This window comes from Mirounga leonina, unplaced genomic scaffold (assembly GCF_011800145.1).
Source record: "Mirounga leonina isolate KUSES-001 unplaced genomic scaffold, KU_Mleo_1.0 Mir_173, whole genome shotgun sequence".
In the NCBI taxonomy this organism is placed as follows: Eukaryota; Metazoa; Chordata; class Mammalia; order Carnivora; family Phocidae; genus Mirounga; species Mirounga leonina.
Genome location: NW_023270447.1, coordinates 51,442,471 through 51,459,781, shown reverse-complemented (window position 1 = coordinate 51,459,781; position 17,311 = coordinate 51,442,471). Strand labels below are relative to the sequence as shown.

Here is a 17,311-nt window from a genome sequence, read left to right as displayed (position 1 = left end):
CACTGAGCGGGGAGCCCAACACAGGGGCTCGATCTCATGACCATGAGATCATGATGTGAGCTGAAACCAAGAGTTGGACGCTTAACCGACTGAGCTACCCAGGTGCCCCATGGATCATCGTTTTATATACTTATTTGTCATCTGTATGTCTTCTTTGATGAGGTATCTGTGAAGGTTTTTGCCCATATCTTTATTGGGTCATTTGTTTTCTTATTGTTCAGTTTTAAGAGTTCTTGGTATATCTTGGTAACAGTTTGTTATTAGATGTGTCTTTTGAAAATATTTTCTCCCAGTCTGTCATTTATCTTCTCCTTCTCTTGATAGTGTCTTTTACAGAGCAGAAGTTTTTTATTTTAATAAATCCAGCCTTTTAATTCTCTCTTTAATGGATTTTGCCTTTGGTGTTGTATCTAAAAAGTCATCACCAAACCCAAAGTCATCTATGTTTTCTGCTATGTTATATTCTAGAAGTTTCATAGTTCTGTGTCTTACATTAGGTCTGTGAACTACTTTGAATTAATTTCTGTGAATGGTATAAGGTCAGTGTCTAAATTCATTTTTTTCCCCACGTGAATGTCCAGTTGTTCCAGCACCATTGTTGAAGAGACTGTCTTCTCTCCTTTGTGTTGCCTTTGTTCCTGTGTCAAAGATCACTTGACTATATTTACGTGGTTCTATTTCTGGGCTCCCTATTCTGTTCCATTGATACTTGTCTATTCTTTTACCAATACCACACTGTCTTGACTATTATAGCTGTATAGTAAGTCTTGAGTTTGGGTAGTATCGGCCCTCTGACTTTGTTCTCCTTTAATATCATGAGACATCTGCTTTTTGTCTCTGGAAACTTACAGAAATTTCTCTTTGTGACTGATGTTCTTAAATTTCACTATAATATGACTAGGTATTTTTTTAAATCTCCCTTTCAATCTAAGGTCTTACATAGTTCTCAATTATAGTGGTTTTTAGTCAGGATTTCACCAAAATATTTCCCCCTTCTATTTGTTTCCCTCCTGGGTCCGTGAATCCGGACAGGTTTGGTCATGTCGCAGTAACTGATGACCCCCCCCCCCATGTGTGCTTTGATACAAGTTGTTCAATTGAATGTTTTCCTTTACTGTAGCTGTACTCTTAAGATGGCGTCTTCTTTTTCTGAATGAACTCTTACTCCCCTAGGGGTTTTGGTCTCTGTCCTGGTGACAAATACCTGAGAAAAAAGCCTAAAAAACTGTGTTCTGTGGGATGAATTGGGAGGGAAAGGTGTGGAGAGCTACCAGAGTGGAGACAGCTGCTGTGTTACACTCTCTATCACTGTCCTGGCCCTGCTTATTGTCAAAACACTGTTCTCGTTAGCTTGTACCCACCTCATCCTTGGAGGTATGGAGAGAGATGGCAAAAGTGAGATCACTTAGGGCTGGCCAGCCTGCCAGAAACTGAGTTAACCAGGGGCGCCTGGGTGGCTCAGTTGGTTAAGCGACTGCCTTCGGCTCAGGTCATGATCCTGGAGTCCCGGGATCGAGTCCCGCATCGGGCTCCCTGCTCAGCAGGGGGTCTGCTTCTCCCTCTGACCCTCCTCCCTCTCATGCTCTCTGTCTCTCAAATAAATAAATAAAATCTAAAAAAAAAGAAACTGAGTTAACCATGCCTCATTCTAGTCAGGTTCAGGCAGTAGTGATGGACTGGCTACTACTTGTGTGTGTGTGTGTGTGTGTGTGTAAGTGGGAGTGAAATGGTCTACCAGTGAAATGTAAGGAACAGCAAAGGACACACAGAAAGATGGTAGTCCACCCTCTCTCCAGCCCCTAGTGCCCAACCCTCTTCTCGTCTTAGCTGTCGTCTGCTCTGTCCCACACCCTCACCGAGACCTGCTCCCCCTCTGTTGCCCAGGAAGTTACCACAGTGTTCACGTGAATTTGACAGTTTGATCAACCACTTTGGCTTCTGGGGTGTTTCCAGGTATCTCCATCCTCTTAGGAACTGTAATATTTTCTTCTACATCAATCACTTTTGAGAAGATGGTGCCCAAGACTTTATTTCTATTCTTGTTTTTCTATTTAGACAATATTTATTTAGATTTACCTACATATTTACCAGTTTCATTGCCACTATTCCTGCTGGCATTTTAGATATTCCTCCTGGGAGCATTTTCCTTCCTCCTGAAAACTTTAGAAGTCATTTTAATGAAGTCTGTGATTGTAAACTCAGTTTTTATTTACTCAGGAATACTTTCTTTCATTCCCATTCTTTTTTTTTTTAATTTTTATTGTTATGTTAATCACCATACATTACATCATTAGTTTTTGATTTTCATCCCCATTCTTTTTTTTTTAAAGATTTTATTTATTCATTTCAGACACAGAAATACAGAGAGAGAGAGAGAGCATGAGCAGGGAGAGAGGCAGAGGGAGAGGGAAAAGCAGGCTCCCCGCTGAGCCGGGAGCCTGATGCGGGGCTCTATCCCAGGTTGCTGGGATCATGATCCGAGCTGAAGGCAGACGCTTAACCATCTGAGCCACCCAGGCGCCCCTTCATCCCCATTCTTTTTTTTTTTTTTTAAGATTTTATTTATTTATCTGAGACAGAGAGAATGAGAGAGACAGAGCACATGAGAGGGGGGAGGGTCAGAGGGAGAAGCAGGCTCCCTGCAGAGCAGGGAGCCCGATGCGGGACTCGATCCTGGGACTCCAGGATCATGACCTGAGCCGAAGGTAGTCGCTTAACCAACTGAGCCACCCAGGCGCCCCTTCATCCCCATTCTTAAAAGACAGTCTGGCTGGGCACACAGTTCTAAATTGCCAGTTATTTTTTTCCTCAGTACTTTGAAGATATTATTCCCCTGCCTTCTGATTTCCATTATTGCTCCGAGGACTCTGCTGTGGTGGATGCTGTTGGTGCCCACCCAGATCTCCATTACTACCTGGTACATCCATTCCCCAACTTATGTGTTGACTGCTAGTGGCTCAGAGCTCCCTTTTTCTCTGGACAATTACCCTCAGCACTCACAAGCCTACACACACTCTGTCTCTCTCTCAAATAGTCTTTTAAAAAAAAATCTTACTCTGAATTGCTTAATTTCTCTTTCATGTTTTCAAATAACATTTTTTTCATGTTTTTCAAATCCTTTGATTTGTATGGCATCCTAAGTAATTTCTTTATATATCATTCTAGCTTATTAATTCTTTCTTCAGGGGTTCCTAATCTGCTATGTAAACTACCTCTTGAGTCTTTAATCCAACAAGTATGTATTTAGTTTCTAAAAGTTCTGTTTGGTTCTTTTTTTTTTTTTTAAGATTTTATTTATTTGCGAGAGAGAGAATGAGACACAGAGAGCATGAGAGGGAGGAGGGTTAGAGAGAGAAGCAGGCTCTCTGCTGAGCAGGGAGCCCGATGCGGGACTCGATCCTGGGACTCCAGGATCATGACCTGAGCCGAAGGCAGTCGCTTAACCGACTGAGCCACCCAGGCGCCCTCTGTTTGGTTCTTTAAAAATCATTTTGGATAACCTATGAAAGCCTTTTTTTTTTTTTTTTTTAATCCAGTGAGGCAAATACTTGAATAGCTTGCTGGTAGAAACTGTCCTGGCTCCTGTGAATGAATTAAACCTTTAATACATAGTTATAGTTATTTAAATAGTCTGTATTTGATAATTCCAATTTCTGGAATTCTTGAGGATTTAAATGTTGTTTTTCTGCTTCCTCACTCATGGTGGTTTGTTTCTTTGTGTTTTGTTTCTTTGTGCCACTCATGAGGATAATCTTTGTGAGCTCATATCAGTTTCATCCTAATCTATGGAAATCCTCAAGGTCTAAATATTTTGTCTTTTCTAAAAGTTCTATTTGGCTCTTTTTTCAAATGTACACAGTCATTGTTGACACCAGGGTGCAGGGGATACCTTTTCAGAGAGGCATGACTATTGCTTCTTCCAGAAGCCAGAAGTGACTGCTGATATGAGACCACTTTCATATCCTTCCAGGTGTCTCTGTCTTAAAGCAGAAAACTCAAATCAGCTGCTCTATTCTATAGCCGGTTCAGGACTTCCTTGCATAATCACAGAGCTGATATTGGTGTTTTCCCTCAGTGCTGCTCTAACTTTTGCATTTGCCCAAGACCATTTTGCTCAGTTCCCTATTTTGGTTTCACCCAATGATAGTATTTATGTGTGTTTACACTTATGTGTTGGTGTTTGGAGATTTTCCTTTATCTCCTATGAAAGTAGCACATTAAAATAGTTTTTTCATGGAAAATTTAGTTGTTTTGTGAGCAAAAAGCTGACATACTGCTAGAAATGAATTTCTCAACTATTTTTTCTATTATTCAAAATTCCAAGCATGTACAGAAAATAAAGGACAATACAATGAAATCCCACATACCATCACCCACATTCACTTACCACAATCTTGCCATCTATCCTCCTTTTCCTTCTTTCTTTCTATGGTTTTGTGAGCTCACTTTTTAAACTTAAATATATGTATTTTAAAGAGAAACTTCATATCACTCCATGAAATGGAAAACCATGATCTCTTGCCATTATTAGAATATAACTATAATAAATACAAGGAAAATCAAAGTTATTAAAAATTAAGAAAATGAATAATAAAACATAAAAGTAATAATTAATTGATTTATACAAATACATATCTAAAAAGTTTTTCAGTGAGAATAATGGAACAACATATGATCAATCAGTAACAAACATATTAAGCTCATTGTCTCTTCATTTAAGATAAGGATTAGTTTCTAGAATAATAAAATGATTCTGTCTTTTGGTTTCAATATTATAGCACCAAGAATCCTAACTCCCAACACATATCTGCAATTGGAAAGGAAGGGCAAAACATATTTAGTCCCTTTCTAGGTTTCAGTGATACATATTTATACCTACTTTACATTATGAACAATTGTCGGCTTCTGAAGTGATTGTTAATGTATCACTGAAAATGACAGAAGTACTGAAGGTTTGAAATATTTATGGGCAGCCTGTGTAACATGGGTATCACAGATCCAGCCCAGGGTTCAGTGATCTGTAAGAGGTTGCAGAGAACTGAGCATATCGTCATACTCCTAGCTATGCTTTCACAGTGAAAGAATACAAAACAACATCAGCAAAGGCACATGGGGCAAAAGTCCAGAAAAAACAAAGTTGTGACAACATGTGTGAAATATTGTCTCCCAAGGAAGCTCATCAGAGACTCAGTTCCCAAGGTTTTTATTGGAGGCTGGTCACATAGGCATCCTCTGGCTAGCACATACCTAAATTCGAGATTCCCAGAAGGAAAACAGGTGTTCAGCATCAGGTGTTCACATTGTTTTCATAAACAGTTTATGCACAGAGAACCACAATTATCAGTGGTGAGAACCCTTCTAAAATCCCAAGTTCCCAGGCACTAGTAAAGGACCAACCTTATAAGTAGGACTTTTTAAGGATAGTAGTCTCAGGTCTGCTATGTTAACTCTTTTCTGAAGACATAGCTCATCACTATACTATCTACTTTGGTCTTATCCTAAATGATAATATCGATGAAATCATAGTTTTGGTGTGATTTTTATATGTAATACAAATTGAAATAAATATATAACTATTAAAATTTTAAATGTTGGGGCACCTGGGTGGCTCAGCTGTTAAGCATCTGCCTTCAGCTCAGGTCATGATCCCAGGGTCCTGGGCTAGAGCTCCACATCGGGCTCCCTGCTCTGCGGGAAGCCTGCTTCTCCCTCTCCCACTCCCCCTGCTTGTGTTCCTGCTCTCACTATCTTTCTCTCTGTCAAATAAATAAATAAAATTTTTATTTAAAAAAAATTTTTTAAATGTTAATGTGTGTACCATCTCATACCCATTGGGATGACTACTTTAAAAACAAAACAAAAAACAGAAAATAACTAGTGTTGCCAAGGATGTGGAGAAATTGAAACCCTTGTGCACTGGTGGTAGGAATGTAAAATGATGAAGCCTCTATGGAAAACATTTCCTAAAGAAATTAAAAAATGGAATTACCATATGATTCAGCATATCCACCTCTGGGTATATACCCAAAAGAATTGAAATTAGGATCTTAGAGAAGTATTTGTACACACATGTTCATAGCAGCATTATTCACAATAACTAAAATATGGAAGGGGGAATGGGAGAGGCAGAAGCAAGCTTCCCGCCAAGCAGGGAGCCTGATGTGGGGCTTGATCCCAGGATCCTGGGATCATGACCTGAGCCGAAGGCAGACACTTAACAACTTAGCCACCCAGGCGCCCCAATTGCTTTTCTATATAACAGCAATGAACAATTAGAATCTGAGATTAAAGTCATAATACCATTTACATTAGTACACCCCAAAATGAAATACTTAGGTATAAATCTAACAAAATATGTAAAAAATCTATGCAAGGAAAGGAAGAACTTTAAAAATGGAGAGATATTCCATGTTCATGAACAGGAAGACTCAATATTGTCAAGACATCGGTTTTTCCCAACTTAATCTATAGATTCAACACAATCCCAATGCAAATCTCAGCAAGTTATTTTGTGGCTATCAACAAACTGATTCCAAAGTTTGTATGGAGAGACTAAAGACCCAGAATAGCAAACACACTATTGAAAAATAAGAACAAAGTTGGAGGACTGACACTACTTGACTTCAAGACTTACTATAAAGATACAGTAATCAAGACAGTGTGATATTGACAGGAGAATAGACAAATAAATCAATGGAACAGAAAACAGTACCCAGAAATAGGCCCACAGAAATATAATCAACTGATCTTTGAGAAAGGAACAAAGACAGTACAAAGGAGAAAAGACAGTCTTCAAAAAATGGTGCTGTAACAACTGGACATCCACATGTAAAAAAAATGAACCTAGGCACAAACCTTACACATGTCACAGAAATTAATTCAAAATGAACCTTAGACCTAGATGTAAAACACAAAACTATAAAACTCCTACAATATAACATAGGAGAAAACCTAGATGACTTTGGGTTTGGCAATGAATTTTTATTTTTTATTTTTATTTTTTTAAGATTTTATTTATTTATTTGACAGAGAGAGACACAATGAGAGAGGGAACACAAGCAGGGGGAGTGGGAGAGGGAGAAGCAGGCCTCCCGTGGAGCAGGGAGCCCGATGTGGGGCTCAATCCCAGGACCCTGGGATCATGACCTGAGCCAAAGGCAGACGCTGAACAACTGAGCCACCCAGGCACCCCTTGGCAATGACTTTTTAGATACAACACCAAAGGCACAACCTGTGAAAGGAAGAATTGATAAGCTGGACTTCATTAAAATTAAAAAGCTCTGCAAAAGATATTGTCAAGAGACTAGAAGACAAACCACAGACTAGGAGAAAATATTCACAAAAGGCATAGGTGATGAAGGGCTATTATCTAAAACAAAGGAGTCTTAAAACTTAACAATAGAAAAAAATGAACAAACTGATTTTAAAATGAGCGAAAGATTGGAACAGACACCTCAGCAAAGAAGATATATGGATGGCAAATAAGTATATAAAAAGATGCTCAATATCATATGTCATTAGGGAATTGCAAATTAAAACAGGAGTGAGATACTATTACACATCTGTTAGAGAGGCCAAAATTCAGAACACAAACACCAAATGCTGGTGAGGACATGGAACAACAGTAATTCTCATTCATTGCTGGTGGGAATGTAAAATGGTGCATCCACTTTAGAAGACAGTTTAGCAATTTCTTTCAAAACTAACCATACTTTTACCATAAGATCCAGCCATTGTGCTCCTTGGTATTTACCCAAATGGATTGAAAACTTATGTCCACACAAACACTTGCACAGAGTTGTTTATGGCAGCTGTCTAAATCCATTCATGCTGCTATAACAGAATACCATACTGGGTGGATCACAGACAACAGAAATTTATTTCTCACAGTTTGGGAGGCTACGAAGTACCAGATCAAGGCACCAGCGGATTTGATATCTAGTGAGGGCTCACTTCTTGGTTCTAGACAGGAACTTTGTTGTGTTCTCACATGGAGGAAGGGGTGAAGGTGCTCTAACCCATTCATTAGGGTTCCATCCTAATTACCTAATCACCTCACAAGGCGTCACGAAAAACCAAATGCCATCACTTTGGGGATTTGGTTTCAACACATGGATTTGGGGTGGGAGAGGGGACACAAACATTCAGTCTATAATAGCAGCTTTATTCATAATTGCCAAAACTTGGAAGGAACCAAATTGTCCTTCTGTAGGTGAATAGATAAACTGTGGTACATCCAGACAATGGAGTATTATCCAATGCTAAAACAAAAATGAGTTATCAAGTCCTGAAAAGAAATGGGGGTCTCTTGGGGCGCCTGGGTGGCTCAGTCGTTAAGCGTCTGCCTTCGGTCAGGTCATGATCTCAGAGTCCTGGGATCGAGCCCCGCATCGGGCTCCTGGCTCTGCGGGAGGCCTGCTTCTCCCTCTCCCACTCTCCCTGCTTGTGTTCCCTCTCTCGCTGTGTCTATCTCTGTCAAATGAATAAATAAAATCTTAAAAAAAAAGAAAAGAAAAGAAATGGGGGTCTCTTAAATGCATATTACTAAGTGAGAGATGTCAAACTGAAAAGCCCCCTTCTATATGATTCCAACTATATGACATTCTGGAAAAGGTAAAACTATGGACACACTAAAAAGATTAATGGTGCCAGGGGTTTGGGGAGAGGTAGAGATGAATTGGAGGAGCACAGAGGATTTTAGTGCCTCAGAAATTTCTTTATGATACCATAATGGTAGATACTTATCATCATAGATTTGTCAAAACCCAAAGATTGTACAATACCAAGAGTGAAATCTAATGTCATCTATGGACTCTGGGAAATGATTCGTTAACACAGGCTCATCAGCTGTAACACATGCACCACCCGGATGGAATATGGATAGTAGGGGAGGCTGTGCATGTATGGAGACGGGGGGTATTTGGGGACTCCCTGTACTTTTGGCTTAATTTGGCTGTAAATCTAAAACTGCTTGAAAAAATACAGTTTATTTAAAACAAACAAACAAACAACAAAAATACTTTGTATGGCAAAATGCTATGTACACATGAGGGGTTATTACTGCTTAAATAGGCAGGTGCTGTACATTGGGGGCACAGCTTGGCATTTACAGGGAGATGCTTAGAAACAGAACATCTTTTGGAGCTGTTTTTTTCTTCTCTGAATAAAGTTAGTGTGCTAGAGGCCAAGGTTAACACCTTTATGACTGTGGCAGCCAGCTTTCATGTGTTCCTTCCCTCTGCCTTAACACACAGGTATGCAAATGTATCAGGGAGGGGTAAACTTGAAGCTTCATGAACTAATTCCTGAGAGATGAGTTAACTGCAGAGCTGGCCTTCAGCCACTTCCCCTCTCTGGGCTTCAGTTCCCTGCTTGAAAGGAAAGACATTTTAGATGTTTTCTAAAACACTTTCCAGCTCTGAGCTTCTATTAGTCTTCTTTTAATTTCTCCAGGGGCCCACGCTTTTTCTGGCTTCTAAGCTTCTGGACATGTGGTTCCTTCCACTAGGACCACTGTCCCCACTTGCCTGGCTGACTGTTTGCTGTTCTGCCTTTCTGGTCTCAGCATAGGTATCACTCTGGGGGAAGTCCTCTTGACCCCTCTACACAGATTTGAGTGCCCTTCTCCATGCTAGCAGACCCCGACTCATCCTCTATTTCTGTGCTTAATATACTAAATGATAACTTTCTGTTTATTTGTCTCTTCCCCACACTAGACTGCCACACTGCTGAGTGCAGAGTGTTGTAGGTATCTCACACACACACACACACACACACACACACACACACACACACTACTGGGAGGCTCAGGCCCAGATTTTCTTGGGGATGGCCCAGCTCTGTCTCTGCTTGGGAAGCTTCCAGACCCAAATCCTCTGGGTCGGACCATGCCTCCAGAAACACTCAACCACCAGCTAGAAGCTGTGAGTGGGAAAAACATCTTTCATTCGTAAAGGAACAATTTACATTATTGAAAGAATCATTACTATTAGAACTTATTTGCAATAGAGCCTTTCTAAAGGACCACAGAGTCCCTTTAAGTGTGATCTTTTTACATAATTGTTTTTAAAAATTTATCAGAGGGCAGATTTAAGATCTGCAGTCTCCCAACCCAAGGATCTCTCAAAGGTTAAGGCAAAGGATCAGAAATGATAATAATTACAACAGACCTTTGAGCACTTGGTTTGGAATTTTCCATTGCATTGACAGGAAGGCAGACACCTTCTGTCCTGGCACCTTCCTGCTGTCCCGGGTTGGCTTCGTCCACCCTGCACCTTTGTTCAGCTCCGCCCAGTACCGCCTGGCTGTAGCCTCTCTGCCCACCAGCCTCAGAGCCGGCTCTGGTTGTGCCGAGATGGGGCTGCCCAGGCCAGGGCTGTGGCTGAAGAGGCTCTGGGTCCTCTTGCAGGTGGTCGTGCAGGTGGCCGTGGGCAAAGTGTTCCTGATACTGTTTCCCGAGAGAGTCAAGCAACACATCTTGGCCATGAACGAGAAGAACCCCCACTTTTCCTATGACAACTGGGCCCCGACCTTCTACAGCATGCAGTATTTCTGGTTTGTCCTGAAGGTCCGATGGCAGCGACTAGAGGACAGGACTGAGCCCGGGGGCCTGGCCCCCAACTGCCCTGTGGTCCGGCTCTCAGGACAGAGGTGCCACATTTGGGACTTCATGCAAGGTCAGGAGATGGTTACGAGCTTGAGATGTGCTTGGAATGGGGGTGCAGAGGTGGGTGGGGAGGTGGGTGGGAAAGTCCTGAATTCTCCTACTCTAGCTGCTCCTTTTTTGGTTTCTTGTCCTCTTCTTACTTCCTGAAACTGGGACTTCTAGATTCTGTTCTTCTGAGCAGCATCACCACCTTCCCAGGCCCTTAACCCGCAAGCCAGCCATACTGGCCTTCAGCTCCTTCTACACACTCTTCAGTTAGCCCCTCGTTCAGGCTTAACGTCCTCAACTTTTCTTTATCACGCCTGACCTGGTAGGTAGTTACGTGTGGGGGTGTTTGGTTAATGTCTGCTGCCCTCACTGGCCTGCATGCTCTATGCAGCTGGAGCCCATGGATGAAGCCCAGGCCCAGCCTCGTGCTCAAGGTCCTCCCTGGGCCAACTCCCGCCTCCCTTGCCGGTCTCACCTACAGGCTTCCCCTCAGCTCTAGCCTCCAAATGAACTCTTGAGCCTGGCACGTCCCTTGTGCTCTCCCTTCTCTACCTTGCTGATGTTGTTGGCTCTTCCCCTCTATCACCCACAGTCCAAAACCCCTCATCCACAAGGCCTGCTCTCCCGCCCCCCTTCCGTGAGGCCGTCTCAGATCCCTACAGCTAGGCCCATGTTCTCTCTCCTGGGCTCATGGCTCTGCATCTCCCCTCTCCTCAGACTCTGATTCTTCCCACCCAGCATCTGGCTGCCAAGCACAAGTGTTTTCTTCCCGCCCGATGGGGAGCCTCGTGACAGAACTGTGTCTGATTCACCTCTGAATTCCCAGCACCTAGACCCAGCAGATAGAGTAGAGAAGGTCCCTGAGGCAAGTTGGCTAATCTAGTGTTTTTCAAAGCATGTTCTTTGGAAGCCACATCCCACGGATACGCTTTACCACATTGAGTTTCCTGGTTGAAATAGCTTGGGAAACCATGTACACCATACCCTCCTCTTGGAAATTCAGAGAGCACACGAGTATTTAAAAAGCTCTGAGAAGCCTTGAAGCTTAAAAACAAGCAAAACTTGAAAAAATGACAAAACACTGACTGATTTTCCTAACACACAACCCCTAACTCTCTACCTGAGGAAATGCCCGTCATCATCACCCAGGTTCCAAAGAACACCTTTTGGGAAACGTTGGCCTGATCCAACCCTCTCACTTTAGAAGGGAGATGGAGAACACTGAGAGGCAGAGAACAGAGCCAGTGAGTGACCAAGTCAGACCCAGAATTGGACTTCCTCATCTCGTTCTTTCCAGGGCACCTCAGCAAACATTCCTGAGCACCTCCTCTGTGCCCGGCTCCCAGCTAGATGCCAGGAACTCAGAGTTAGGTAAGAGCTTGCTCCTTCACTCGAGGAGTTTAGTGTTTCATCGAACAAACAGATGTCATAAACAAATGCTCACAGTTCTGTGAGACAGGGGAGGCCGTAAAGGTATAAAGTCTGCCTGCAGGGCTTGGAAGGTTTCCTGGAGGAGGTGGTTTTGGAATGAGGCCTTGAAAAATGAGAAAGATTTTTGTAGCTTGGGAAGGGAAAAGTGGTTCGAGCAGAGGGAAGGGCAAGAGTTTTCTGCTCATGACTTTACAACTGCAGGACACAAATGACCTCCTTTTATTCAACACCCACTAAGTGACCATGATAACAAGAGCAATGAGAATAACCGCTAACTTTTATTGAGCGTCTACTATGTGCCAAGCACTGTGCTAGAACCAGGCCAGCTTGCCAAATACCGATCTAGTGACCAGTTCTATGAAAGCCAACTTGCCTCAGGGCAGTTCACAGAATGTACTTGCTTCTCTTAACTGTTCACTTTTAGTGGACCGGTTTACGTTTTAAAGACTGTTCTATTTGTCTCTGCTCCCTGCTATTGCTCCTCAGACTGAAGAATAGAAAGAGAGGGAGACCAAGAGACAAAATTCTACCTGTAAAATAGAGTTGGCTTTTGGCTTATTGACCCAGAAATAATGGTACTGAATGGTCCTGAAATAATAGATACTGGCGGTACAGACATCAACATGACTGGTCTCTGCCCTGGAAAATCTCATAGCCTGGAGGGGGAGATGGTGTAGTGAGAGAGGGAACCAGAGGGTTCTGGAAGAAGTGGGATGGGGGCACCTGGGTGGCTCAGTTGGTTAAGCGACTGCCTTCGGCTCAGGTCATGATCCTGGAGTCCCTGGATCGAGTCCCGCATCAGACTCCCTGCTTGTCAGGGAGTCTGCTTCTCCCTCTGACCCTCCCCCCTCTCATGTGCTCTCTCTCTCTCATTCTCTCTCTGTCAAATAATAAATAAAATCTTAAAAAAAAAAAAAGAAGTGGGATGGGGTAGGGAGGCAGTCAGAGAAAGGCTTCTTGGAGAAGAGGATGGTGAGCTGATTGTCTAGGGACAGTGAAGCCTTGGGATGGGTGGGAAAGAGGGGAGCGGGGAGCAGAGCAGGACAGAGGAGAGGAAACACAGAGGGCTGAGATGTGGAGGAGCGTGGGTCAGTTTTGGCAGAATTGGGGCTGGGGGGGGCATGAAGCTGGTGAAGAATGAGGCTGGACACGTCATCAGAGACCAGCGTTTAAGGGATCTTCTGTGTCTTACTGAAGAGGGTAGACTTCATCCTGAGGGTATTGGTGAATTCTAGAAGGATTTTCAAGCAGGGTGTTAACAATGATCAGTTCTGCTTAATAGAAAGAGATCCTCTAACTGCTTTGGAAACCCATCAGCCACTAAAAAGCTCTGACGTATGCTTTGAGTATAAATCTGATTTTACAGCCACAGACCAGAAGGTCTAGAAGGTCTAGAAGACTCTATGGATAATCTAATGCAGTTCTTTCGTTTTTCACATGCAGAGGCCCAGAGAGGTAAATTACTTGCTCAGAGTCAGTCATATGGCGAGTTCTTGTAGAGCCCGAACTAGAACTTGCGGCTTCTGACTCTCAGCTAGTGGACTTCTTGTTACTGGATAAGACAACAGAGGCTCAGTGGAATTCCCAGCCACCTTCTATCCTCTGCGTGTTCACACATGACATACACACACTCCCAGACACACACGCAGAGCAAAACACTGGTGTTTAACTGGTGTGTTGTGGTAGAAGGCAAGTCTGGATCATTTATTTTCTAGGTACTTGGGAGTTAATAGGAAACTGGATTTATTTCAGTCCCTGTTTATGATCTTCTAAAATCTCCCCAAGTGTACCCAGGAGGTGTCATCTAGCAATGATAAATGGGCTTTCTCTGCTGAGAGAGCTTGGCACAGGCCTGAATTTACTGGCCTGGAGGTCATGATGGGGGGTTCAAGTCCAGCTACTACAGAGCTCTCTCCCCATTTCTACAGACAAGATGGACTTGACAGCACTAGCCCGATGTCTGAAATGGTGTTCTCTGACCCGTGGCTTGTGCACACAGGCAGCGTGCCAGTCCTCTGTCCCGTCAACCCCTTGCACCCATCCTTCCTCTCTGCTATCAGGAAAGCAGGGAACTAAGTTTGAACTTTGCTCTCCATACTGATCACTGCACCCAACCACACTATAAATAATTAAACATATGGCTCTGTCTTTTCCAGTTTCCTAATCAGTGAGTGTTGATTTTTTTTTTCAATTAAAAGCAAAATTCCAGATAGCTAATATTTAGCACTGGTCCTGACGTTAAGTCTTTGGGGTTCTTATCTAAAGCGTGACTGTCTGGGGTCATTGGAGGCCAGTGGCTGGGCACTTGGCCTTGACTTGCCTCTGAGCCTACCCTGAGGAGGCCTGGGCAGCCCTGTCACATGGGCGAGGAGTAGTGTAATCATCCAACAGGGACTGAGGCCCACTCAGTGCCCCCTAGTGCCTCCTAAGAGATTAATCTGTGAGCCAAGGACAAGGAGAGCTTTTTATCTCCTGGCCAGCGTTCTCCTCATGTACTGAAAAATGAAGACTCTATTATAGTCAATTGTTTCTCTCTTTACTTGGCCACCAGGAAACTCAGTCAAATATAAGTTCAGTTATGATGAACGCATGGGACCTCAAGACCACTTTATTTGTTTTCCATCTTTCCCTCCTGTTCTGTGCCTCCCAGAGGGCATGATTTTTTTTCATTAAAAAAATTTTTTGACTATATGTATAGGCTGTTTCAAACCTATTGCACAATGAGGTGAGGGTATAACGAAGGAAATACAGCATCAGCAAGTCCTGTCAGTTTCCTCTTTCACCTTCTCCGCTGCCCACACCCTAGCCCGGGCGCCCATTCTCTCTCACGTGCATTGCTCTGAGGGCCCCTGGCTGGATCCTCCCCGCTTCTGTTCCCATCCTCAGGCCTTTCTCCGTAGTGTAATCTTCAGGTGTAAATCTGACCATGCTTCATTATATACCTCTATCATATGAGTTGGTTCTGGCTTGCAAGCCACAGAAACGCACTCTGGTTTTCTTAGTCACACACACACATATACAAAAGAATGCACTAAGAATGTGTTGCAAGATCCCCAGGATCAACCACAGCTGGAGCACTGGGCCTGGACTGTCTTTTAGCCTTAAAAGTCAGGCCTGGATGCTGCTGTCACTGTGGTTGCCTTGGGAACTGACCCCCTCCCACCAGGACCCCACCATCCCTGACAGGAGCGCTGCCCCTGGACCATGGATGAATTCTGCCGTCTCAGTGACTCCAGGATCTAAGATCTCTATGGGATGGTCTAATCAGCCCAGACTGGGCCACTGCTTATGCCTTGGCTGCTCGGGACAAAGAACAGACCTGGCCCCTCTTCCTCCATAGAGGCGTCCTCTCCCATTAATAGCATACAAAATAGGGAATTCCAACTAGGGAGGACGGTTAGGTACTGGGCAGCCAAAATGGCAACAAATATCCACCATCCTTGCTTTATATCTCCATGATGTCCCGTTGTATCTAGAATAAAATACAGATTTTTCACCAAGGCATAGGAGAGCCTGCCTCCCCTGGCCCATACCTGCCTCTCCAGTCCTACCTCTCCCGACCCCCCACCCCCACCCCCACCCCGCACCCCCTCCCCAGGCCTGGCTCTGGTCGTAGTGGCCTTGCAGGTCCTTGAACACGCCAAGCTCGTCCTGCCTCAGGGTCTTTGTACAGGTTAGAGTCCTTTTGTCTGGAGAATGCCCTCCTCCTCCCTTTGCCCATGGCTGGCTCTTTGCTATCCTTCATTTCTCAGGTTAAATGGCATGGCCTCAGAGACCTTTCCTGACCCACCTGTTTAAAGTAGGTCACTCCTTTATAGGCTCTTTCGTAACACTTATCACAAGTTGAAATTACCACATTTATGTGTTTACTTGTTTTTTGCCATGGAACAGACCTCAAATTGCATGTGGGAAGAGCCCGGCTGGCCTTGTTCTCTGCTGAGCACTCGCCCCCACCCCGCAGTGTGTGGCAGCGAGCCTTGCACACTGTAAGTGCTGCGTAAATGCTTGTAGGTGGAATGTGAGTGTGCTGGGGGACATGAGGGCGAATGAGGAACAGGCTCTACCCTCGAGGGGTGACAAGTAGCCTGGGGGATAAAACGGGCCATGTCACAGGGCACGACCTTCTGTGCTACCAGATGTGAGGTGAGGCCTCAACCATGTCCACTCCGGCCACAGGGAACCCCCCCGGGCGCTGGCAGCTCCCGAAGGCCACTCCCCGTCAAAGGTGGGGACGTTGCAGAAGGCTCCCACCCAGGGCTGATTTTTCATGGGTGTGGGACCAGTGAATCACACAGGGAAAGGCCCTGTGCTTGGAGTTTAATGTTCTGCATTAGCTGTCTTGAAATCCTTAATCATTTTATCTTGGCATTTGCATTTTATAAGGGAAGCCTGATGGGATAGTGGACGCTGCCAAGGGACTTGGAGCCTTGGCTTGTGCAGGACCTGGCCTCCCACAGCCTTCTTGCTCCCTGGGACATGTCCTCCACGACTCGCTCTTCTACCCTCAGACTCAGGGCTCGTCCAACCTCCTTCCCACTCCTCCCCAGTGACTGCCGCCACCTTCTGACCCCAGAGAGGGCCTGGACACAGGCACAGAGAGGCTGGGGTCAGGTGTGTGCCTCCTGCCGCATCTCGTGGCAGGGCCTGGGGGCGGCTGTCCCCATCCTGGCCTGACAGCGCCAGGGGGCAGTGTCAGGTGACTGGGGCAAAGTGGTGGGAGAAGCCTCTTGCCCGTCTCCCCACCCCCACCAACCCTGTGGGGTGGGTGGTGGGCATGTGGGGAGGGCAAATGTCTAGCTGTTTCTCACCATGCCCTCTCTGGGGCATCGTGTGTTGGTCTGCTGGCTGGAAGGAGAGGAAAGCTGGTAGCCAGTGGCCACAGTCACGCAGGCACGTACACACTGAGTTTTGGGGTTCCTGGGTGACTGTGAGGGGCCGCATTTGCCCTATGAATATCCCTATGTCCATGAGAGTGAGACATTAAATAGTACCTAGAGAATGTGAGTGCAAGAGAGAGACCACAGAAGCAAATCTTCTTTTCTTTTCTTTTTTTTTTTTTTTAAAGATTTTATTTATTTATTTGGGAGAGAATGAGAGACAGAGAGCATGAGAGGGAGGAGGGTCAGAGGGAGAAGCAGACTCCCTGCCGAGCAGGGAGCCCGATGCGGGACTCGATCCAGGGACTCCAGGATCATGACCTGAGCCGAAGGCAGTCGCTTAACCAAC

At 44.5% G+C, this 17,311-nt stretch overlaps 1 protein-coding gene across 3 annotated transcripts in view; it reads left to right on the top strand.

Annotated features, from left to right (window-relative positions):
* Nucleotides 1–17,311, top strand: part of DIO1 (iodothyronine deiodinase 1) — a 38,105-nt gene that overhangs the window by 11,481 nt on the left and 9,313 nt on the right. For 2 of the 3 annotated variants that reach the window (XM_035018512.1, XM_035018511.1), the window contains exon 1: nt 9,785–10,676. In XM_035018512.1, the coding sequence (XP_034874403.1) occupies nt 10,355–10,676 (322 nt within the window). In that variant the 5' untranslated portion in view covers nt 9,785–10,354. Of the gene's footprint in view, nt 1–9,784; nt 10,677–17,311 lie in introns of those variants that run through there. The other variant, XM_035018510.1, reaches the window with a different exon arrangement.